This window comes from Leucoraja erinacea, chromosome 1 (assembly GCF_028641065.1).
Source record: "Leucoraja erinacea ecotype New England chromosome 1, Leri_hhj_1, whole genome shotgun sequence".
In the NCBI taxonomy this organism is placed as follows: Eukaryota; Metazoa; Chordata; class Chondrichthyes; order Rajiformes; family Rajidae; genus Leucoraja; species Leucoraja erinaceus.
The window spans coordinates 98,184,387-98,209,567 of NC_073377.1; the positions used below are offsets into that span (position 1 = coordinate 98,184,387).

The following is a 25,181-nucleotide window of genomic DNA, read 5'->3' on the forward strand; positions in this document are numbered from 1 at the left end:
ACATGATACTTGAATGCAAATTCAAATTTCCTTTTAGATGTTCATGAGACAAACCTAATAAAGTCAAATTTATGTTCAACGCTGTAGCTGTTCTGGTTAACCTTGCTTAATATTATACCAATCCGTTTCAAAGGCTCAAAGTGTTATACTTTGTGTGGCTAAGCAAACAACAACAAAATAACTAAAATTTGAAGCTATCACAAGTACCTTTCATAACATTTCATAATTTATTTCGTCAGCATGTTTTTTCCCATGATTTTTAATATTGAATCAGCGGACCTTCTGGTCAGTGTACGTAATGGACTAAAGTTATAAGAAAGATTTAGAGCTATTTTCCTTAAATGAAAAATAAGAGGTCATTGAAACCTTGCTGCATCATTACTGCACCACCCTGTCTATGTTACAAGGTCAATTTAAATGGTGTAATATGATCAAAACCCAGATTATCATTAAAATAGCTAAATAGAATTTTATATCAGCACGCTGGGGGGAGATTGGGCTATAGAGGGGTTTGCAGCAACAGTTTAGCTCCACAATGTCAGACTTTCTTCTGAAGGTTGTTCACTGAATCTGATTTTGATTTCTGATTCCTCCCCCCCAGGTAGGGCAAGACAGAAAAATCATCCATAATAGGACTCTAGTGGCAAAAGATATATACTTTCAGTTTGATATATAAAGTGATTCAAACTAAATACCAGAGGCAGCGGCTGAAAAAAAAAAATGGAAATCAGAATGCCAAACAAATTGCTGCAATAAAATGTGAGAAGTGCCGATATATCCTGGCACATAAAGCAGGCCTTTGTAAAAATCATTAGTTGGGCTGTTTGCTGGTTCAGCATACTTTCATTGATCCAAGACTGTGCTTCATAAGAATAAAAAATAGCAGGAAAAGGCCATGGGTCCACTCCATCATTCATTGTGACCATGGCTGTTCCTCAAACCTATTGTCCTGCCTGACCCTCTATAATTCTTGACCCCCTTCTTTGCCGAACATTTCTCAGATAGGATCACCAAAGATTCAGAAGCCTCTGGGTCAGTTCCTTCTCACTGTCTGATTTACCAGTCTCCGCCACCTCTTCCCCCACATTATTTTAAGACTATTGCCTCTACTTTAGATTCCCAACCAGAGAAAACAGCCACAGTGTCAATCGTTCCCAGATGAATAAACTCGGATTTCTCCACATTATATTCCACCCACCATTTTCTTAACCTGCTTATACACATTTTCTGGCACCATTCTCATACCTCACGTTTCCATTCAGCTTTATCCCGTCAGCAACAGCAGATACATGAAACGTTGTCCTCTCATCCAAATCACTAATATGGATAGCAAAGGTTTATCACAGTTCCATGAGGCACTGTTTCTGTAGCAATTTGCCCGGTTTAAATGATCATCTTGATTAATCTCTGCTTTTTATCCTTTAACAAATTATTTATCCAAAGTAATATATTAATCCCAACCTGCCAGCCTATGTAGAAACAATGAACTGCAAATGCTAGTTTACACAAAAGTACACTAAGGCCTGGCATATCTCAGCAGGCCAGGCAGCATCTCTGGAGAATATGGATGTGACGTTTTGGGTCGGGGTCCTTCTTCAGACTGATTGTGAGGGGCGAGGGGGTGGAGAGGGGGGGGGGGGGGAGAGATAGCTGGGAAAGTGGAGTCAGCCAACCCTTATTTTGTCACACAGTTGTGTAGTTTATTAAATGCCTTGTCACAATGCAGGTATACTACCCCCATAGATTATTTCCTTTTTAACTTGCTGCAAGCATTCTCCAGAGACAATTTATTTGTCACCTATGTCCCCTTTCGTATGTAAATCTCCCGTGACTCTGTTGAGTTGCAACATTACTTTGTTCACCTGCCTCAGAATGCGGTACGAGGGATCACAAATGAGAGCAGCATTAATGTATTGCAGCCCATCACACAAATTCAGTTCCATTATGGAAAGATGAACTTAATTTCAGAGGTGGAGAACAATACACTGCTGCCATTATACAGTATGTTCAGCATAACTGAATGGATCCCGGCATTGTCTGTACAACTGGCGTTGCACCAATTGGCATGTTTTTCTCCATTTTCTCGATCCATTCTTTCATTACCTACCTTTTTGAACCAATCCAGTGGACATCCAATAATGCATCCATTATCTCCACAGCTATACCTTGTTGAATTCCAGGACATATCCATCAGGTACAGAGGACCCGTCAGCTGCCAATCCTACCAATCTCTCTGATGCTTGCTCATGAGCAACCAAGTTCCTATCTCCATTAAGCCTTTGTTGCCCGATTAATTTTGTCACGATGTGCCTTCCACTGGAAAGATGGAAGTTGGTAAACTTAAACTGAGGTGGATGATTAAATCAAGCTGGAATTAAAAGAAAGCGAGCTGCAGAATTGTGCCTTAAAATATCACAATAATGAAGACATCTGGTTTGGGAGCCTAGACATAGACTCTCGGCTCACAGCAACAAGCGTGAACTGAACAGCCCTCTGAAACAGCATGCCACACTGCCCAGTTGATTCAATAGCACAATTCATTGTCTCAGTATCATCAGCACCTACAGTGACTCAGGGAGGAAGCACCACCTCTTCTTCAGAGATTATTACTCTTAGGGTAGTTGCTACCTTTTGGGCTATATTTAAGAGGGAGTTAGAATCCAGGGGACAGAATGGAGAGAAGGCAGGTACAGGATATGCACTGAGCCATGATCATATGAATGGCTGCAGGCTCGAACGAATGGCCTATTTTTTTCTACATGTTTCTACGATTATTTTTAGGCTACCTTTTGGTACTAATCCAGTGGACAAAGCAATAATGCACTGACTATATCTGCAGCCACGCTTTTTAGAATTCTACAATATTATCTATCAGGTAGAGAGGAGTTGTCAACTGTCAATCCTATAAATCTCACTGATGCCAGCACATTACTAACATTAACAACCAATTTCATGTCTCCATTACGCCTTTGCTTCCCTATTAATTCTACTAATTCTGCGATACCAACATTCTGGAAATCTATATAATTAAAAGTGTCATCTTGACCACTTCCTGCCTGCGCTGTATATTGATTCTAAAACCCCAGATGCCTGGATGTGACTCAGTCACTCTGCAAGATCGTGAGGGAGAGGCCACGATTCTCATTTTAAGCTGTGAATCAACTGAACTGTGAGTCTGCAATGTACTTGCAATCAATTATTTGTTAGCCCTTAATGACAATGCCATGAGTTGTTTGACCTGCTGTCCTGCCTATGCTTGAAACTGTGATGCTTTATTAGGTCAGACTGTGTTGGGAAGGAATAAATGCTTTATTAGGTCCGACTGTGTTTGGAAGGAATAAATGCTTTATTAGGTCCGACTGTGTTTGGTTCAAAAGTCCCCCTCAATTTGTGACTTCCGCTTAGTGGACAGGTTGCGCTGATTGCGTAATTTACGGTGAGTGCAGAGGTTTACGCTGACTGTGTAATTTCCGGTAAGTGCAGAGGTCACTCTGACTGCGGAAGTGCCGCTGACTACGGAAGCCCCAAAGTGGAGAGGCCGCGCTCAGCCATGTGAGTATTCAAGAAAGTTTACTGCCATGAAAAGCCTTGAAAACTGCAGTTATTAAACCTCTTTTAAAAAAGCGGAGCCTAGATGCCTCTATTATTAACAACTATAGACCAATATCAAACCTATCTTTCCTAAGTGAAATCATTGGGAAAGTTGTCCTCCAGCAACTTAATCACTTCCTGGCTTCAACTGGCTGCTACGACAACTTCCAGTCAGGATTTCGACCTCTTCATAGCACCGAGACCACCCTTATTAAAGTTGTAAACGACATCCGTCTTAACACAGACTCTGGCAAAGTTTCAATATTAATGCTATTAGACCTCAGCGCTGCATTCGACACTGTTGATCACTCAATACTTTTGGACAGATTGGAAAAATGGGTGGGGCTTTCAGGCACAGTCTTAAGTTGGTTCAGGTCATATCTACAAGATAGGAACTATTTTGTTTCCATTGGCGACTTTGTATCAGAACCAACCAACGTGACGTGTGGAGTCCCGCAAGGTTCGATCTTAGGGCCCTCTTTATTCAACATCTACAAGCTCCCATTAGGGCAAATCATGCGAAATAATAATATTGACCACCACTGCTATGCCGATGACACTCAAATCTATGTAGCGCTATCACCAAATGACTATCGCCCCATAGATCTGCTGTGCCAGTGCATTGAGCAAGTCAAAGACTGGATGTGCCAAAATTTCCTCCAACTAAATAAGGACAAAACGGAGATAATTGTTTTTGGTGCTAAAAAAGAAAGGCTTAAAGTAACCCAACACCTTCACTCTCTGTCCCTGAAAACTTCAAACAGAGCCAGAAATCTTGGGGTTATTATGGATTCAGATTTACATTTCGACAGTCACATCAAATCAGTAACAAAATCGGCCTACTATCACCTCAAAAACGTAGCAAGATTAAGAGGACTCATGTCAGCTCAAGACTTAGAAAAACTTGTACATGCCTTTATTACTAGTAGGCTAGATTATTGTAATGGTCTCCTTGCAGGTCTTCCGAAAAAACTGTCAGGCAGCTACAGCTTGTTCAGAACGCTGTTGCTAGAGTTCTAACAAAGACCAAAAAATTTGAACACATTACACCAATTCTTAAATCCTTACATTGGCTCCCTGTATGTCAGAGAATTGATTTCAAAATCCTGCTGCTCACCTATAAATCACTTGATGGTTTAGGACCAAAGTATATCACTGACATGCTTCCACTATATAAGCCTTCTAGACCGCTAAAATCTTCTGAAACCAATCTGTTAGTGATTCCCAGAGTAAATACAAAACATGGGAAAGCAGGATTTAGTTACTATGCAACAAATAGCTGGAATAAACCTCCTGAAGATTTAAGACTTGCCTCAACTTTGACCACTTTTAAAACCAGACTGAAAACTTTTATGTTTACTTTAGCTTTCAGCTAAATCTTAACTACATTGCACTTTTAACTTTTGCACTTTTGATAATGCATTTTTACTTTTGCTTTTCTTTTCTTTTAATTCTTCTATTTTATTTTATTTTATTATTTCATTTTATTGTATGACATGTTTTTATGTGAAGCACTTTGAGTCTGCCTCGTGTATGAAATGTGCTATATAAATAAAGTTGCCTTGCCATATATATGGTGTGCGAGTGTGTGTGTGTGTGTGTGTGTGTGTGTGTGTGTGTGTGTGTGTGTGTGTGTGTGTGTGTGTGTGTGTGTGTGTGTGTGTGTGTGTGTGTGTGTGTGTGTGCACGCTTACGCATGCGTGTATTGGAATTGGTGGAGAGATGGAATATTGCATTGGGGACCAGCCCTCCCGTGTGAAGCTGAAACCCAACGGGTTCCACTTAGTCTAGTTATTAATAAATATATTTATTTCCTCAACCATATCCTCTTTGGCTATGTGTAGGAAAGAACTGCAGATGCTGGTTTTAAACCAAAGATTGACACAAAAAGCTGGAGTAACTCAACAGGTCAGACAGCATCTCTGGAGAAAAGGAAAAGACCCTTCTTCAGATTAAAGTGTATAAAGTAGAGTGTTGATCCGAATCGTCACCGTTACTTTTTCTACACTTCTCATCTTTACAACCTCAGAGACTGTGTAAGATCTAATTTTATCCTCAGAGACTGTTGTACTTCATGTTCCAAATGTTCACATTTTGTTTTGGTCATCTTTTGTTGTTTCTAAAACTTTCCCAATGCTTATGTTTGCAACCTTTCTTGGCAAAACTACATGACATTTTATTAAAATAATTAAAATTATTTCATTACCCTAGTAATGGGCACCCATAGAACCCTAGTAATTTTGGAATTTTCCCCAAATTTTCTTTGCTTGATAATCAGGAAAAGTTAATTTCATGTTTGCCACCTTCGCCTTGCACTTCCCTGGAAGTACCATTGAGGTTGGGAATCCTCCACCTCGAGAAGCTTGGAACAATCCCACATTCAACTGATCATAGTGAGACACTACTGCATCAAAGCACTTTCCCATGAGGCAAATCAAGTCAATATCTCTTTAAAATCATCCTAAATTGTAATGCTACAAAGTTTCTCAGGAGATTATTCTTGAGGCAAAGTTTCTGTGTACATTGGTTATTATGAGCACTTATAATTCCAGCCAATGCTTCTCTCTGCCATCAACACTATATGAATCTGAAAATTAATCTCCAGCCACCGGACAGTGAGATTGAAGTAATGAACTGTCCGCAAGGCTTTCAGCACTGTCTAAAGCCACTTCAGGGACAGCGGCATCATTACAAAAGCAGGAAATGGCATTGCATGTCTTGTGAGATGAATGTATGATTAGGATTATTCTGCTCCTCATTATTCTAAGACTGTTGATTTAAAATGGAATCTAAATCAATTGCAGTCTCTGCTCTTGCATTTAATTTCTACCCTGAAGCTACAAGTACTAGCCAATACCATCACATCAATTTCCTGCTACCCGTGGCACCAGCCAGCTCTGAATTCATTGAGCTTCATAAGGAAAAATAAATCAAATGAACTTCTCCAGCATTAGACTGCTATATCATCAGGTGACATTCAAGTCATTTGTTGACACATTAATTGACAGAGGTAACAATACACTTTGATGAGAGCATTTTAGTAGAATTCAGAATCTAACAGCATTTTGCTGCTTAGAACAATTGCTCTATAAACTCTCATGTCTGAAATTTAATTTCAAAATTGAGTTAAGGAATGATCATCTGCTAAATGGTCACATCATGGCTGATGCCACACACTGGATCATGTATACTGCAGACAGCATGGCACGCCAAAGCTGATGCCACACACTGTATTAATACCCTGCAGGCAAGCTGATGTCCAACGCACCCATTCTTCCTGATCTAAATTAAGTCGTGTGGATGTCGGCATGCATCATCTTATTGTCAAACTGACGGCTGGTTGAAATATATTAGATCAAAAGTCACGTGCTTTCATCTGTCCATCAATATAATATGATAATAGCTCCCAGTTTGCTGCCATAATGACGGTGAAATTGTCGGTGTTCATCAAGAATAACCTGCAAAAATTATAGCAACGTCTGGATTTTCACATAGGTGAGGTTTAATGCAAACTCTTAAACTTGCCATCACCGTTGATGTTTCTTGTGTTGAAATCAACATGGAGACCAATGAGACAGTCAACTCTGGGTTAGTTGATTAGCAATTACAAAAATCAACCTGAAGATTTTCCGTCAGTTTTAAGGATGTCCAAGAAGGATTTTCCCATGGGTGGCGATGATTTTAATGCAAGAGAATGACCTAGAAAGACTGAAACATACAGTCTTTAAATAGCTTGCTAATTTAAAAAGACATTTAAAAATAAATTTGCATGTCTTTTAAAAATCTTTCCAATGATTTGCTCATTTTGAAATATTTTTATCTCAAAATTTGTGCAACGTTCTTAAATTCTTGAAAAAATTGGGTGTCAAAGAACTTGAATTTCTGGGTGTTTCTATTTTTTTAAGTTTCTGCAGATGTTTTCCATACACTTTCTACTGCTCTCTTACCCCTCTCGCCCACATCAGATTAGACCATGTTCACTCCCCTGTCAAACACATCAGTCGCATGTAGCTGACTTTGATCTCCACTTGTCCTTTTAGCGGCAGCTGAAAACAACAATGCAGAGAGGCATGCCTGGGGAAAACCTTGTGCGATTTTATCCAAATACAAAATTGCATTAGGTGCATGGACATGTATTGAGATCAGAGTCAAACCAACCCAGAATCCATGCCATGGCATATGGAACCAATTATTTTATCCTGGAAAGCCATTGATAATTATTTTTATTTTATTTTTATCTAACATAATTTTATTTAGGAACTTAAAGCAACAGCCATCTTTATCTCAAATGTATTAATCTGTGCAGAAGCACATTTTTTATTACTGCAATTAAGATTGGAGTGAGATTAATAATGCCATGATAAAATCCAACTCCAGGTCAGCACATTCCGAGTCTGGATATTTACCCAAATTAATAATGGGGTTGAAAAATTGTAATGTGCCTGAAAAGATGCAGTAAAAAACTACAAGGGGACGCACTCAACAGATTAATGCAAGATTTCCCCAACAGCAATATTCAACAGAACGTGGGGCTCCAGGCATTTTACAGATATACAAAGCCCTGGCACATAAGACATTTTTCCTCAAAAGCTCCAGCAATTAAGGCTTCAATAACAGAGAGATATGGTATGGAAACAGTCCATTCAGCCCACCAAGTTCATGCAGACTATCAACACCATTAATCCCACTTTAATCCGCCTGTATTTCATCAACTCCCCTCACACACACACACTAAGGGCAATTCACAGTAATCAATTAAACCTGTCTTTGGGATGTGTGAGGAGACTCAAGCCCCAGGGAAAACCAGCTGTCACTGGGAGAACATACACACATTTACACATAGGCAGCACCCAATGTCAGAATTGAGCCATTGCCTTACAGTCCAGAAACGATACTAATGACAGATATATGGATAGAAAGGGTTTAGAGGGCTAGGGAGCAAGTGCAAGTAATTCGGACTAGCCCAATATGCCAACTTGCACAGGATGGGCTGAAGGGCGTGTTGCCATGCTGTAGAGCTCCATAGCTCTACTCCAATATCACTGATTAGATCAGTTTCTTACCCATGAGAAAATGTGAACTGTGAACTGCCTTCATGACCACTGCAGAGCCCATGGGCAAATGTCCCATCTACCATTTTGCACATATAAATAAAAGTCACACAATGACAGCAACCTGAGGGTGGATGTACATTCTACTCACAGAAGACCCATGGCAAAAATTCAAGGTGAACAGCCAGAGCTACAAAGAGCTCAGCCAGTTTAGCAAGTAGTTTATTTTTTAAGTTTATCATCTGATGGCCAAGAGTTTCAAGATAGCATTTGTAATCTGGGAAGATATTAAGGCAACATTTGGCGATTAAGTATTCCAGAAATGCTCCATGTTTCAATTAATATTTCAAGAAGGATAATGAACTAAAATTGTGGTGTTTATCTTTTCATTATGATAGATTTTCACTTGTTTTACATGTTACCAACAAAAGTGACTGGCTATATGGCACATCCAGAAAATCCAACTGCTGCCCTCATTGTTGTACTTTATTCTTCCAACAATAACGCTGAGGGTTTGGGATAGAGCATGGGTATGAGACTAGTGGTTGGTAAGGGGCAGATGGTATGTCTAAGCATTGCTAGAAGAAGAAGAAACTGCTGAGCTGTACAAAGAGATTCATGGGTTTATGCTAAAATGATAGGGTTCTATCAAGAGAGAGTACATATTTCTTAAAACAATGAGGCATGACCTTATTTAAACATACAAGATTCCATGGTGCCTTGACCAGTTAGATGTTGAGATGTTTTTATGAGGATGAGAGTCATAAACAAAGGGACAGATACTAAATAAAGAGATGGTCATTTTAAACTGAGGTGCACATACATTTAATCTCTCAGAGGGTGATGAATCACTGTTATTCTCTGGCCCGAGAGTGGAGGATGCCAGATTATTAGACAAATTTAAGGGGGAGCTAGATAAATATTTGAAAGATCATGGGTTGTGGAGGAACTGATGCAGAGGAGTTGAGACCAGCATAGATGAACCATGATCATTTTGAATGGTGGGGCATGTTTGAGGGGCCTGGTGACACCCTCTTGCTCGTATTATCTTGTGTTACGTACAAGCTCATACTTACCTTGTGTATGTTAGTAATCTCCTTCCCTGCTTTCTCCCAATACTCTTTATGTGAGCCATTGAAAATTGCTGCATTAATATTCATTCCAATTAGCTCCAGCTTTATGAGGCTAGATTTGTTTCCATCCAATCCTGTTGGTAGTGGCCTCACATTTTTGTGATTTATTTTTATATGGGTTGTATAAAATAAAACTAAATATTGCAAATCGCCACCAGCAAGCACAGGCCCAATGCTATGCCAATCTCATTGGCTTTTATGGGGCTTTTGGATGCATAAATCATCAGGTTGCATTACTGATTGCACGGCAAGTGTTTTGAGACATTAGTGGGAGAAAAAATTGTCTCTGATTGTCAGTGCTAAATGTACTTTGCTGGCTAAAAAATGTTCCATTCGCTGTTCAATGGACTCCAACAATAATGATACTTGCACATAGATTTATACGAGAGGGTATGGTGTAGACATGGATAGAAAATTGGTTGGCGGACAGGAAACAAAGAGTAGGAGTGAAATGGTCTTTTTCAGAATGGCAGGCAGTGGCGAGTGGAGTGCCACAAGGCTCGGTGTTGGGGCCGCAACAGTTTACCATATATATTAATGATTTGGAAGAGGGAATTAGGAGCAACACTAGCAAGTTTGCAGATGACACAAAGCTGGGTGGCAGTGTGAACTGTGAAGAGGATGTCAGGAGGTTGCAGGGTGTCCTGGACAGGTTGAGTGAGTGGGCAGATGCGTGGCAGATGCAGTATAATATAGATAAATGTGAGGTTATCCACTTTGGCGGCATAAACAAGGGGGCAGATTATTATCTCAATGGGGTTCGGTTAGGCAAGGTGGGGGTGCAGCGAGACCTGGGCGTCCTTGTACACCAGTCACAGAAAGTTGGCGTGCAGGTACGGCAGGCAGTGAAGAAAGCTAATGGGATGCTGGCTTTCATAACAAGAGGATTTCAGTATAGGAGTAAAGAGGTTCTTCTGCAGTTGTATAGGGCTCAAGTGAGACCACATCTGGAGTATTGTGTCCAGTTTAGGTCTCCTAATTTTAGGAAGGACATCATTGGGATTGAGGCAGTGCAGCGTAGGTTCACGAGATTGTTCCCTGGGATGGCGGGACTGTCATATGAGGAAAGATTGAAAAGACTAGGCTGGAGTTTAGAAGGATGAGGGGATATAGAAACATATAAAATTATAAACGGACTGGACAAGCTAGATGCAGGAAAAATGGTCCCAATGTTGGGCGAGTCCAGAACCAGGGGACACAGTCTTAGAATAAAGGGGAAGCCATTTAAGACTGAGGTGAGAAAAAACATTTTCACCCAGAGAGTTATTAATTTGTGGAATTCCCTGCCACAGAGGATAGTGGAGACCAAGTCACTGGATGGATTTAAGGGGGAGTTAAATAGAGCACTAGGGGCTAGTGGAATCAAGGGATATGGGGAGAAGGGGACGATCAGCCATGATCACAATGGCGGTGCTGGCTCGAAGGGCCGAATGGCCTCCTTCTGCACCTATTTTCTATGTATCTATACTTCAGACACACAATGCAGAAACAGGCACTTCAGCCCACCGAGTCAGCACCGGCCAGCGATCACCCATACACTAACCTACACACAATAGGGACAATTTTACAACTTACCAAAGCCAATTAACCTACAAACCTGTATGTCTTTGGAGTGTGGGATGAAGCCGGAGCACCAGGATAAAACCCACATGGTCATGGGAAGAATGTACAAACTCCATACAGACAGCACCAACAGTCAGAATCGAACTCGGGTCTCTGGTGCTGCAAGGCAGCAACTCTACTGTTGCGCCACTTGCTGCCCGCACTGGAACCAAGACAAATTTCCACCTCATTTCCTTTCTTTCAATTAAACTTCTTGCCCTTCTTCCTGCAGTGCACAGCAATGCTTAGCTAATTGTTCTTAAGTTTTCATGATTGCAAAACTAATATTTTGGGAATGTCTTACTGACACTATAATTTCAGCTCTTTATTTTCCAAATGCCTTGGTGCAGGAGTAAAATAATTAAAGGACATAATTTTAAGGTAGAATTATCTAGTATCGGATGATCTCCATGCTGCTATTTTCCGGTGAGAGTGCTCCTTATTGCATTTAAATCCTCACCATGCAAGGTGCATTCTAGTTAAATATCAAAGGATTGGTGCTCTGTCTTCACTCAAAATGGACCATTCTGGTCATTTTCATTGCAAACAATCGACCAGATATGTCCTGCAGGATCAGTACAAACATACTGACTAAAGAGGTCCCAGATGAGTAATGATCGAATTGCAATGCCAAGTTGAGACGGCAAGAGTGTATGTGGGAAGATGTAAACAAACCATGGCAAACAGCCAGTAACTGCAAGAGGCATCAAGGGGATGTGGAGAGGCTTCTGCTATCTTGGAGGTCATCTGGTTATGATGATTAACTGACCAATGTAGTCTGTTAACCAATGTTTCTGCACAAGCGCATACATTAGCCACCAGTCTCACAACCGATCAGAACATATATCAAAGGCTGTTTTGTTGCTGCTTTGAGCTGTTATCTAATCCTGTGCAATTAGTCCAAAGATCAATTTGAACTTCACAATGGGCATTATCCGGCACATAAATGCTTTTAGTAATTTATAATGATCTTAAGGGTTTTCAGTCAACCAAAATGGAAAGCACAGGAGAAGGCAGACAGAACAAGACAATGCAGGAATGAAAACGGTGAACAATTTACAGAATTAACTTTGTAAAATTACCTCAGGGCATAAATGGGTGGGCTGGAAAATGGGATTAAGAGGTGCAGAGGTGAGGAGGTGTTGAAACTGGAGTCTCATGAGTGAGTTTAGAGTGTTGAAACCTCAGAGAATCAGGAATGAGGCTTGTGGGGCAGGGCGTAGGACTGGAGATCTAGAGGAGCAAGACTGCACGACCAGGAGTGTGATGGAGGTGGTGATACTGGAGTTTGTCCAATGGATTAACAGCATGAAGGGTCCTAATCCAGTGCACATTGTGTTGAGTCCATGATCTCATGAATGCCCAGTGACAGGCCATGTGACAGCCTGGAATTATTGCTCATAAGTTGCCCCAAAAGGAGCCATGGGATGGGGGATTGTCGTCACCCCCTGTCTGATTGATACAGAAAGCATGCTAGGTATGCAAGGTTGTATCACAACCAAAATTACCTGGCAAACTTCAAGAGTCACAATGCAGCCCAGAAATTGAGACACAAGAGACTGCAGATGTTGGAAACTTGAGCCAACATTTCATTCCGAACTATCCGATTTTCAATCCCATATTACTGAAATGAAACACCAATAATCAATCACATTTCCAAGCAATGATGTGCTAAACAGGATGTGCTTTGCAGGAGTTAAACACTTGAAACCAGCAGGCTGTCACACCCAGCTGGGCTGCTTATTGAACTGTTTATTTGGCCTGCCATCACACCATTCAGTCATCAACTACATGGCAAGCATAATCAAATGATTCACAACTGAAAACCAGGTAGATTCCAGTTTCTCAGTTGCAAACCTGCAGTAAAATGCTGTTAATATTCTGGGTTGCTTTTTACAAACTGCAAAATATACTGTCTCTAACCTTTAGTTTATTTACAAACCTGATTTTCTGGAAATTTGTGTAATAAACCTGCACAAACATGGGGTGCATATTTAATTTCAAATCCCAGTATCTATTTCAAGGAATAACAAATTAGAAATGGCATTAATATTTCTAAAACTTCAATGTTTTTTTTTAAAAATTGAGTCTTTTTACATCAATTGGCTACAAATTAAACTGGAGAGATGCAATTTCAACACAAGAATGAAAGATGGAAATCATTCTATTAGTTAACAGAAGAACGGTCTTTAACTCATGATTAAAATCATTGAATTTTTCAGAACCTATTTCCGTTCAGTATCTGATCCAAGTTTCATAGAATTTGAACTTTAGCTTTCAGTGCTGAACCAATTTTTATTTTTTATTTTTTATTTATATTTTAGCTTTAATGCATGCTCATATAATCGAATATCAGACATCAGATCCCCAGAGTTAAGGAACACGTGCAAATTCTATTTTATCCATTTACAATTGATCGTATGTAATGTGAACCAACATATGGAGTTGAACATCGACCGGTAGGTTCTGCAGTGCACACCTATCACATGTTGAACTACACTACCTTTGATCATGCTAGTAGTTGTGGACACCCAGCAATATTACCTTGCTATGCAATTATTTACAAAACAGAAATGGAGTTCCAGAGCTATCTATCTCTAAACTGTGTAGGACAGACAACATTCTCAAGGTAAGTTCAGCATTTACAAATAAGCAATCAATAACACTGCAGAATCTACCATAAAATCTCCACTGTACCAACAACTTCTTTTTTATCTGTCATAGCAGGCACAGAGTTCATCTGATATAACATCTCTTAACAAGCAAGCAACAGCTGCACAGACACATAACACGCCTTACCTTGTCTGGTGATTTTCAGCCGTGGACTCAGCAGCATCTTTGTTTCTCAAACCCTATGGCTCAACGCTTGTTCTAACGTTATAGGCAAGGAGCATTATAAAGGTGTACTGTCAGCCTCTTCTACAGCTGAACTGATGAATAAAATATCAGGCATTCTGCTGAACAAACTACATGTATTATTTATAATATTCGGACATGTCCATAGCAGAACTTTAAGGTAAATTGAATAAAAAGAAGACAGTGTCGGCTCAGCGTAGTGTTTTAATTTGATTCCACTGTCTCTGATTGAATTCTACAGGCAGGTGGAACATTCAAAGAGCAATTGGAACCTCGTTTAGATTTTAACTCCCTCCTGCCTGCTGCCGGGATTCTTGAGAGTGCATTTATCAGAATAACCCTACCATTTCAAATTCAAATCAAAGCAAAGGATTAAGATGAATCTGTATTTCTCAACCTACAAAACCATAATGATAAAGATGGAGATTTGAAAACGTGTACTTTAACAATTTAAAGCACTTCACAAAAATAAAAATAACCTACATTTCAGTAGACAAGCACCAGCAGATTGCAGGTGAGTTTCAGTGGAGGGTCCTGTGATCAGACTGATCTATTTTAGTCCATTTGCACGGGATTCAAACAGTTTACATTGTAAGAAATATGTTCTTTATGTCTTAAATGCCGCCACTGCTCTTTGTGTGGTGGAGAGTGATCCCACGAAAACCATCCGAGTGTTCCCCAACCAGAAGCTTTGCATAAACCAGGAGGTCCGCATTCTTCTGAGGACCAGATCTCGGGCATTGAAATTTGGCGACGCGGGGTTATACAAGAAGTGACTTTACAGATATGACCTGATAAGGGCATCAAAAATACTAAAAGGGACTTTTACTCTAAGCTGGTGGAGGTTCGGCAGCTGTGGCAGGGCTTGCATGACATCACTTCCCACAAGGTGAAATCAGGGGGCAACTCAAGCGGCAGCGAAGCATCACTCCCAGACAAGATCAATGCGTTCTATACCCGCTTTGATAGCGAGTACACTGATGTGCCATCCCGGGGCCCCCATAGCCCCCAATCTCAGTCACAGAGGCTGACATCAGAAAATCCTTCAAGATGGTGATCTCTCGGAAAGGGTCTGGACCTGAAAGTATACCTGGTCGTGTTCTTAAAACTTGTGCAGACCAAATGGCTGGAGTTTTTGCGGACATCTTCAATCTCTCATTACTGTGGTCTAAGAGGTTTCCACCTGCTTTAAGAGGGCATCAATAATACTGGTGCCCAATATTGTAAGATGATGCGTGTTAACAATTATCGACTGGTAGCACTAACGTCCATGGTGATTAAGTGCTTTGAGAGGTTAGTTATGGCGCATATCAACCCCAACCTTAATAAGAACCCAGACTAACTACAATTTGCCTACTGCCACAACACGTCAACACAGGATGTGACCTCACTGGCTCTCCACTCTGCACTAGACCAGTTGGATGATAAAAACACACGTCAGACTGTTGATCATAGACTATAGCTCAGCATTCAACACCATCATCCCTCTAAGTTAGTTACTAAATTCATGGAACTGGGTTTCTGTGCATCCCTCTGCAACTGGATCCTCAACTTCTTCAGCAACAGACCACAATCCTTACAAATTGGCAGCAACCCTTCCTCCTCGAAAACCATCAGCACGCGAGCACCTCACGGCTATGTGATCAGCCCCCTGCTCTATTCACTCTGTACTTATGACTGTGCAGCCAGACACAGTTCCAACTACATTTTCAAGTTCACCAACCATGTTGGATGAATTACAGTTGATGATGAGCCAGAGTATAGGAGAGAGATCACTTAACGGGCCAAATGGTGCCAGGACAACCACCTTGCTCTCAATGTCAAGAAGGCCAAGGAACAGATTGTGGACTTTGGAAGAGAAAACAATGAGGATCCACAAACCTGTCTTCATTGACGGGATGGTGGTGGAGAGAGTCAAAAGCTTCAAATTCCTGGGCATGTATATCTCTGCAGATCTGTCCGAGATCCAGCACATTGATGCAACCATAAAGAAAGCCCTCCAGAACCTTTACTTCCTGTAAAGATTGAGATTTGATATTGCAATGAAAATTCTCTTGAACTTCTACGGGTGTACAGTAGAGAGCATATTGATTGGTTGCATCACAACCTGGTTCAGCAAATCGAACGCCCAGGACGAAGAAGATTGCAAAAAGTGGTGAACATTGCCTAGTCCATCACAGGTACTGACCTCCCCACCATCAAAGGGATCTACAAGAGTCACTGCCTCAAAAAGGCAGCCGCCATTAACAGAAACCCATATCACCCTGGCCACACTCTCATTCCACTTCTGCCATTGGGAAGAAGGTATGAAAAGGCCTTGTATAAAAATTGGGAAGAATGCCTGAAAATTGTAATGTCCAGTTTCAGGAGCAGCTTCTTCCTGACAACCATCAGGCTATTAAATACTACAATCTCCAAACAGGCTCTGAACACATAGACTTGGGGGCATTGTTTTTGACTTTGCACTATTATTGCTTGTTTATTTGTCTGTTTCTTTAAAATATATATCTGAACTATTTTTGTTATTTATGATTTTTACAGATTACTATGTTTACATATCTGTCGTCCTGCTACGTAGGAGAGGAGCAATTAGACACTCTCGACTCTTGACTCACTTTCTCTGTTGAACAAGAGATAACGAGAGTGTCAAGACAGGAGACAAGAGTTTAATTGTCATATGCACTGACAACAGATCAATGAAATCCTTCTGAGTAAACATTTTTCTCATGGTATGATGGAGAGATTATGTTAACGAGCCTTGCTAATGTAACCTGTTGAAATCCACCATAAATGACCACGTGTTATTGATTCTTTTGTTATTCAGGTCAGGTTGGGGGGAGTTCCCCCTGCCACGGGTACCATGTAATCCCGTGCTACCTGCTCCATGGTCAGATAGTCGGCGACTAAACCGTCTCCGCCACCCAGTTTGCCAGGTGAGGAGAAGGCTGTGGACCGCCAGCAGGATCAAAAACAAAGGGTGTCAAAGGGCGGATGAGCGCCTAGTGAGCCAACGGCCATCCACACTTCAGTAGAAGTTGCAATCACCGTCGTACATAGCATTGTTAGGAATGATGATAAAGCACACACACCAAAATCCTATACTTCCAGCAACGGAAGTCCGCAGGAACTGGAGGACAGAGATGTGTGGTGCATCCGTCACCGTTCCCGTTGGAAACCAGCACCACTGCATCGCTAATGTTTTCAACAATGATGAATTAAGTTATTGATTCTCTTTAAAACAAATGTTAAGGGGTCTGAGGGATGTGCTTGCCCCATTCAGTTTCTGATCTTCATTATGCTTTGCTATTTTACGCCAAAAAGCAATTTGCTTTCTTCCTTCCTAATCGCTAACCACTCCAGGCTCGGCTGGAGGGGGTCCATGAGAAGAGGGATGACTATCCATGAGAGGGATGGAGTTCACCTCACCCTCCTGTCCCTTTTGCCCTTCTCTGTGACACTTGATGTTGCTCCCCCTCACCTTGTGTCCATCTACTATTTTCACCCACGGATCCTACTGTACTATTTGCATCAGGCCATTGAATAAGCAAGCCCTTCCTGTTGTCATTCCTGAGAGGTGTCCAACAAAGCAGATCTTCACCCCTCAGGTGCAATTCTCAGTGATTTCCAAAACAATTTCCTGCTAATAATGTGTTGAATTCTTGACCGTGTCCCATCAAGTCCTATCTGTTTCAAAACTCTTTTCATCTCCAGCAGCATTTGTAAAAAGATTTCTACTAATAAGGAGTATTCTACTATTCCCTGCAGCGACTTGTTTGCTTGCAACCAGCTGGCTGTATTAGGAGAGGTCTTTGGATCAAGCACCAAATTGCTGCTATGGCCTCTTTAATGATCCACAGCAGGCAATTTAAGGCAGGTTCCTAATATGTACTTCAAATGAGACAGCACTTTGCAGTGGATGCAGGCTAGATCTTCATGTTCAGATCCCATATTGGCAAGCTGGGAAGCTACTAGCATCTAAAGTATTGTCAAAAAATGTCCTTCTAATCTCCCCCTTGACTGCACCGATCAGCACTTGAAGGTGAACGGTAAACTCCAAATGACCAAACTATCGTTAAACGGAGACAATTGAAAGATAAGCATTAAAATAGGATGTGCTCCTTCTTATAAAATAATGTAATCCAAATGTTGGACTCAAAAGCAAAACTTATAGTGGACTAATTTTCAAAGATTAATTAACCAACACTTCAATATATCACTTCAACTCTGAAGCTTTATACATTTGAGGCATGTTTTCAACCCCAAGTTCTTTTCTTCAATGGGTATTTAAATTAATCAGTGTAGTTGGGCATCTTGGTTGCCATGGATGAGTTGGTCTGAAGGGCCTGTTTCCATGCTATATGACACTAACTAGATGCTATAAGATTGTGTGCTGATAACAATCCAAATTAATCGTTTGGTGCAAAAACTTGATATAAACAAACTAAAAGTAAAAGCTATTTGCAGCATTGCTAACAATGTTTTCCATAATGTAACTTTTTTCAATCAGCTCTAATCCAAGTGTTTATCTGCACGTCTGCCCAGGTTACTGCATCCATTCGGCTGTATATTCGGCTTTGATCGAACAGCGTGAATTTATCCTTCAGGAAATAACACCGACACAGATATGTGTCCAATAAACTTTTAAGTTGTTATTTTGTATTGACTTTGAAACAATGGGATAAATTGTCTTTTCTGTTCTCACATAAATATAGTACGATTTCTCCCTTCGGCTGAAAAGGAAAAACAATCAATTTCTTTAACCGACAGCTATATAACAAAACCACCAACGATATTGTGCATTTATGTGACATGGGGAAATGGCCTAAGGCATGCCACAGAGATGTGAACAAACTGCGGCAGTGGATAACATGTCAATGGGAGGTGGTCAACGAATAGAAATTGTACTGTAAACTGCTCATCATGTTTGCCACCCTTACCTTACACTCAGTTTTGTCCCAAACCCCAAATTCCCTGCATTCTAAAGCAATCACAGGCCTGTACTTCACCAAACATCCTTCCACTGGCAATAATTGGCATGGATGCGGGCACATGTAGTTCCTAGGGCAACACATAAAGTGCTGCAGGAACTCAATGGGTCAGGCAGTATCTGTGAAGGAAATGGACAGATGATGTATTGGGTTGGCACCCTTCTTCAGACTCCAAACTGTAGGGATCTTCTATTTGTGGATGGAGTGCCCTATGTGTGTTATTCAATGTCAGGATGACAATCAGGAGAAGGTATGGCGTGCAAAATCGGTGGTGCTATTGAAAGACAGCCACCAATTCTCATGGAAGAGGATAAACCTTGCTGCAGGACCTTACTACAAGCTATGGTCACCTGAATCGCCATTGGGGAATCTGCCCAAGCCAGGCCCGCGATTTAGGACTGTTTGGAGGGGGCGGGTTTAAAACGCGATTTTTACTAGGCTGTACTAATCGCAGATGTTAGCCTAGTAAATCATTAACGAAAAAAGCCAAATTATTAGTTTTATAGGCCTCGATAATATAGTTTGTTTAATAGTTTTAAAATTACTCTCTGATTCCGCAACATCTCTCTGATTCCGCAACATCTCGCAGCCCAGGGTTTTATAAAGCAAAAGCAAAGACCTTAATACATTAAATGGGGCATATATATAACCCTAATATGTTATCTATAGCGAATAGTTCATTTTGGGCTTTTTATATCCCGCAGTATGGCATTTGAGGCACTAATGCGCGCTGTTCTAAACCAGCGCGTTCCACTTGAACCCACTAAAGTCGATTTAAATGGCATTTATTTACAGCAATTGAACACTAAATTCCTTCCATTTGGCCTATAAATTAATGTAAATTAGATATAAAAATCAAAGAATTATTTGTGAATACTCTTTGGACACTTAGGCTATTTAAAAATGTTAATCTTTCCTTAAGAAATGGGATATTGATTATCCAAGATCACAGCTTTTTTGTAATGTCCATTGAAAATCAATAGGGAACAAGATGCTAATTTCCGAGTATGAAAATGGCATAACGTTTTTAATACTTGAGATATGAAAGTGAATTTGGTGTCAAATTAAACTTATTGTTATGCTTTATCTGATGGGATAAATTGCAGACTTGATTTTTTAAATCTCAAAATGTTGTAACATTGCTACTTACTACAAGCTCTGGTCACAATTATCCTAACAGGCACAGGTAGGACTCCTGGTTCCCTTAGAAATCCATTGTAGGGAAAAGCCAAAATCAAATTCCCGGTGGTATAAAATGAAAGATAATCTGCGAAACTGCATGCAATAGATATCATGTGGCTGAGGTGTTCTTGCTGCTTGCTAATGTCATGTGCTGCTGAGGATGTGCCAAATATAGTGACTCCAGTGCTGGGAAGATCACCTTTGCAAATAGCTCTCATTTCAAGACACAGAACCTTTGTGAACTGTGTGGGAAGGAACTGCAGACGCTGGTTTATACTGAAGACACAAAATGCAGGAGTAACTCTGCATCTCTGGGGAAAAGGAATAGGTGGCATTTCGGGTCAAGTCTAAAGACGGGTCTCGACCCGAAATGTTATCTATTCATTTTCTCCAGATAGGCTGCCTGACCCGCTCAGTTACTCCAGTATTCTGTGTCTGTTCACCTTTGTGACCTGTTCTGCATGATGTTTTAAATGCTGCAGCCGCACACCCTTGAGGACGAAGGAGCGGTCCAATCCTGCAAGGAGCTGATGCACTCCAGACATATGCTGACCACCAAACTGCAATAAGCCAGGCTCCCCCGAGGAGCCGGTGTAATGAGCATGTCACAGCTATCCAGCCTCTTCTCTTTTTCCACCAAAACAGCTGTTAATTAAACAATCTAACTTTTTGTTCAAGGCTATTTAATTACATTTTGTGGGCTCATCGATCACCTTGTTAATCAGTTTTTCAACCCATGTATTTTTAACTTCTTCATCTGCCTGAGTGTTTGTCCTTTTTCTTCAGGACTAACGCGCTTGCAGCTTATGAAGACGTTTCACGTTTGGCGTCTGTGCTGCTGTTTATTTGACCTTGTCTCTGCTACACATCCCTAACAAAAATGTAGCTTTAATGCACTGAAGTGGTTCAAATGTATCTCTATGGAAAACACTTGCAGATAAATCTTCTAACCTTTCTCGTCAGCACAAATCCTTACAGTATCATCTGATTTGGACAGGTCCATACAGAAGCTACCCATTCACTGCATTCTACCAGGGATGTAATGCAAGCTGATTCTATTTTCTGTAATTGGTCCATATCTCTTTTAAGTGCAAAGTAAATGAGGCTCGCTTTACAGAGTTCAAGTACTGCTACCTTTAAATGGCATTTTCAATCTCAAATAAATCCAACTTCATTAAAAACACTGCTTGATAGTTCAGCTGCAGCCAATGCATACCATAAAATGCAACATTAATTCTGGACCAATACATTTACTTTATGCCAACCATTTCCTAGGTCCATGAAAATTACCCTTTATTAATAACTATAAGTCTGTGACGGGTTTTATTTAACGTTATCTGAGTTATTTACTTAACAGTGTCATTCTTTGACACTGGTGAAAGCGCACACCATCAGATTCAGTAACAGTTTCTTCCCCTCTAGTTATCAGGCTTCTGAATGGTCCTTCCAAGAGCTAGGGTAGTGTCCCATTCACCTCTACCCAATTGCAGACATTATACTTTGTCTAAGGCACTGATGTGCTAAAATGCTGAGAGCTATAGTCTGTACTCTGTACCCCGGTCGGTACACGTGATAATAATAAACCTAAACCTACACCCTTCGTGAGCATTTACTTGAAATACTGGAAGACTATCTTGGGAAATAATTACCACTGAGAAAATAAACACGGTTGCATAAGCAACATCATCCAAGATATTTTCCATAACATCTGAGCCTGAAGTTTCAAATTAATTTTTGGTACAGTTCACACCACACCTGCATGACCAGCACTCATGATCAGACGATTCTGTCTTCAGGACAGTTTGAGTTTCAATGATCTTTGATGTTCAGAAAACATTACTCAACAAGCTGGTGCCACAGCCACTCACTCACCTCCCAACTTCTTCCCACTCTTCCCCCCTCCTCCATCCTGGGTTACTAATTTTGCTTTTTTGTTTAAGGGCAAGCCACACTAAATGGGGTCCTTTCAACACCAAGACAGTAATTGGTTTTGAAAGGTCTTGAGTTACTCTTTTATTGAACTGAACTGATTCAACTCTGACTCAAAAATACTTCTGTATATTATTCAAAATCCATTTTCAGTAACTTAACATTGGATTTATCACGTGGGATCTTTAAATTCGGAGATAATGCACGGTGGGTCCCTCTCAGGTGACCCATTCTCAGCCCAGGACATTCTTAGGTAGGTCATATTTGTACGAGTCTTTCTCAGCTTGTGTCACTCTCCACTGAACTACGCACAGGTCAGCCATTTTTGGACGGAGAAGAATCACTTCCTGCTCCATGGCCAATGACAGACTTCTCCCAGTTGCCTTTAATGACCCAGAGACTGTGAGACTTGCAGCATAGAAAATCTTTTTCACTATTTCCGGTATGATTTCATCTCACACATGAGAGAATATCATAATCTGACCCAAAATGTGTGTATTTATCATCAATTTTATTGGTTTCTCTGCCCCTCATGTTATGCATTAGAAAGCGTAAAGCAAAGTGCTCATTCTTTTAATTAACTTCTTAATATTTCTGGGTATGGAGACCATTGGTAAGACCAGCATTTATTGTCCATAAAGTCATGGTAAGCTGCCTTCTGGACCTACAACACACTCCCTGGTGAAAGACTGCCATAATGTTATTGGGCAGGGATTTACAAGATTTAGGTTCAGTGCCGATCAAGGACTGACAATATATTTTTGATGAAGGATGGTCGAACAACATTCAGATATGTTGTTCCCATAGACCTGCTGTTCCTATCCCTCTTGATGGGGGAAGTGGTGGGTTTCAGAGTTGCTGTCAGGGTAACTTGGCCAAATAACTTCTGGGTAAGTAACATCTGCAAAAATGACATCTGGGCAAATAACTGCAGTGCATCTCATGGACACTACTGCAACAGTGCTGGTGGTGAAGAGAAGGAATGTTTATCATGGTTGTTGGGTTCTAATTATTGAGCCAACTTGTTCCAGGATGGTGTTGAGTTTTTTTGAGTGCTGTTGTGGATGTCCTCTTCCAGGCAAGCGGAGAATATTCCATCGTGAGCCTGACTTATGCCACGAACATGATGGAAAGACGAGTCACTATTCACAGAATACTTGCCATCCGACCTGCTTCCATGGCGATGGTATTTATGTGGAGACATAGAAGACTGCAGATGCTGGAATATTCAGCAAAAAATAAAGAGTTTGAAAGGGGAACCGACCCAACATGTTATATGCCCATTCCCCTCCACAGATGCTAAGTGAGCTCCTCCAGCTGTATTTATATGGCTGGATCATCTGCGTTTCTCGTCAATGTTAACCCTCAGCAAGTTCATGTTGAAGTACTTAGTAAAGTTAATGCCATTGCATGTCAAAGATATGTGGTTAGACTATCTTGTTGGAGATGGTTATGGCTTGGCACTTAGTGACAGGGATATTACTCACTGCTGGTCAACCCATGCTTGAACCCATTCCGGAAGTGGCGGCGTTGCTGAACGGCTGCGGCTCGCCTGCAGTCCGTCTGTCTTTACTTTTTGTTGTTGTTTTTTTTGTCTTGTTTTATTTAAATTTGGTTATTAGGTTGTGTTATGTGGTTATGTGGGGGGGGCTGAAACATGGTTTTCTGTCTCTCCCTTTGGGGGAATGCGACTCTTTCTGTCGTATCCCCCCTTCTCTGCCTCCGTCTGCGCTGAGGCCTAATGGCGGAGCTGGCGGCCTCCAACTGCGACCGACTTCGAGGCTCCGGAAGCAGAGCCAGCCAGGACTCACCAACGCGAGGCTGGCCGAATCTGGAGCTGTGGCGGCGTTCGGGCGCTCCAGTGAGGGCGGCGCGACTCGGGGCTGAGACGGCACTCCGGTGGGGGCGGCCCGACTCGGGGCTGAGACAGTGCTCCGGTGGCTGAGACGGCGTTCCGTCGGTGGCGACCTGAATCCGGGACTCGGCCGCAGTCCAGTGGACGACATCGTCAGGAACTCGTAGGTCACAGGCTGGTGACCTGTTTTTACGGAGCTCCCGCGGCAACAGCTGCGTCCGCTGGACTGGAGGGCGGCAGCTTCGACCACCCCGGACCGCGGAGCTTGAACCGGCCCGTTCGCGGAGCTCGGTTGAGCCGCGGGACTGACTACCATCGCCCGGTGGGGTAACAACATATCGCCTCAGCGCAGAGGGAGAATGAGGAGGGAAGAGACAGTAACTTTAAGACTTTTGCCTCCATCACAGTGAGGAGATGCCTGGTGAACTCACTGTGGTGGATGTTAATTTGTGTTTATTGTGTGTTTTGTTGTTTATTATTATATGTATGGCTGCAGGCAACGACATTTCGTTCAGACCGAAAGGTCTGAATGACAAATAAAGGATCTAATCTAATCTAATCTAATCTAATCTAATCTTGAATATTGTTTCGATTTTGCTTTAGGCAAGCATGGGTTGTTTCATTTTCTGAGGGTGGGCAGAGCTGCTGACATTGCAATAGGAGGAAGACCATTGATACAGCTGAAGGTGTTTGGGCCCAGGACATTCCTTTCGTGTTTAGACTATAAAGATACAGCATGGAAACAGGCCCTTCAGCCCACCACATTCACACCATCAGCAATCACTGCACTAGCACTATCCTACACACGGGACAATTTACTACTTACCAGAGCCAATTAACCTACAAACCTGTACATCTTTGGAGCGTGGGAGGAAACCAGAGCACCCACAGAAAACCCACATGGTCACAGGGAGAACATACAAACTCCATACAGACAATCACCCATTGTTAGGATCAAACACGGATATCTGGCTCGTAAGGCAGCAACTCTCCC

The 25,181-nt window shown here is 41.4% G+C and overlaps 1 protein-coding gene across 3 annotated transcripts in view; it reads right to left on the bottom strand.

Moving 5' to 3' along the window:
• The window catches only part of arhgap24 (Rho GTPase activating protein 24), a 467,578-nt gene that overhangs the window by 420,274 nt on the left and 22,123 nt on the right, over nucleotides 1–25,181 (bottom strand). Inside the window, exon 1 of one of the 3 annotated variants that reach the window (XM_055640051.1) lies at nucleotides 14,177–16,641. The exons of the other annotated variants lie outside the window; for them this stretch is intronic. Within the exon in view, the coding sequence (XP_055496026.1) occupies nucleotides 14,177–14,213 (37 nt within the window). The 5' untranslated portion in view covers nucleotides 14,214–16,641. Of the gene's footprint in view, nucleotides 1–14,176; nucleotides 16,642–25,181 lie in introns of those variants that run through there. 3 annotated transcript variants of the gene reach the window in all.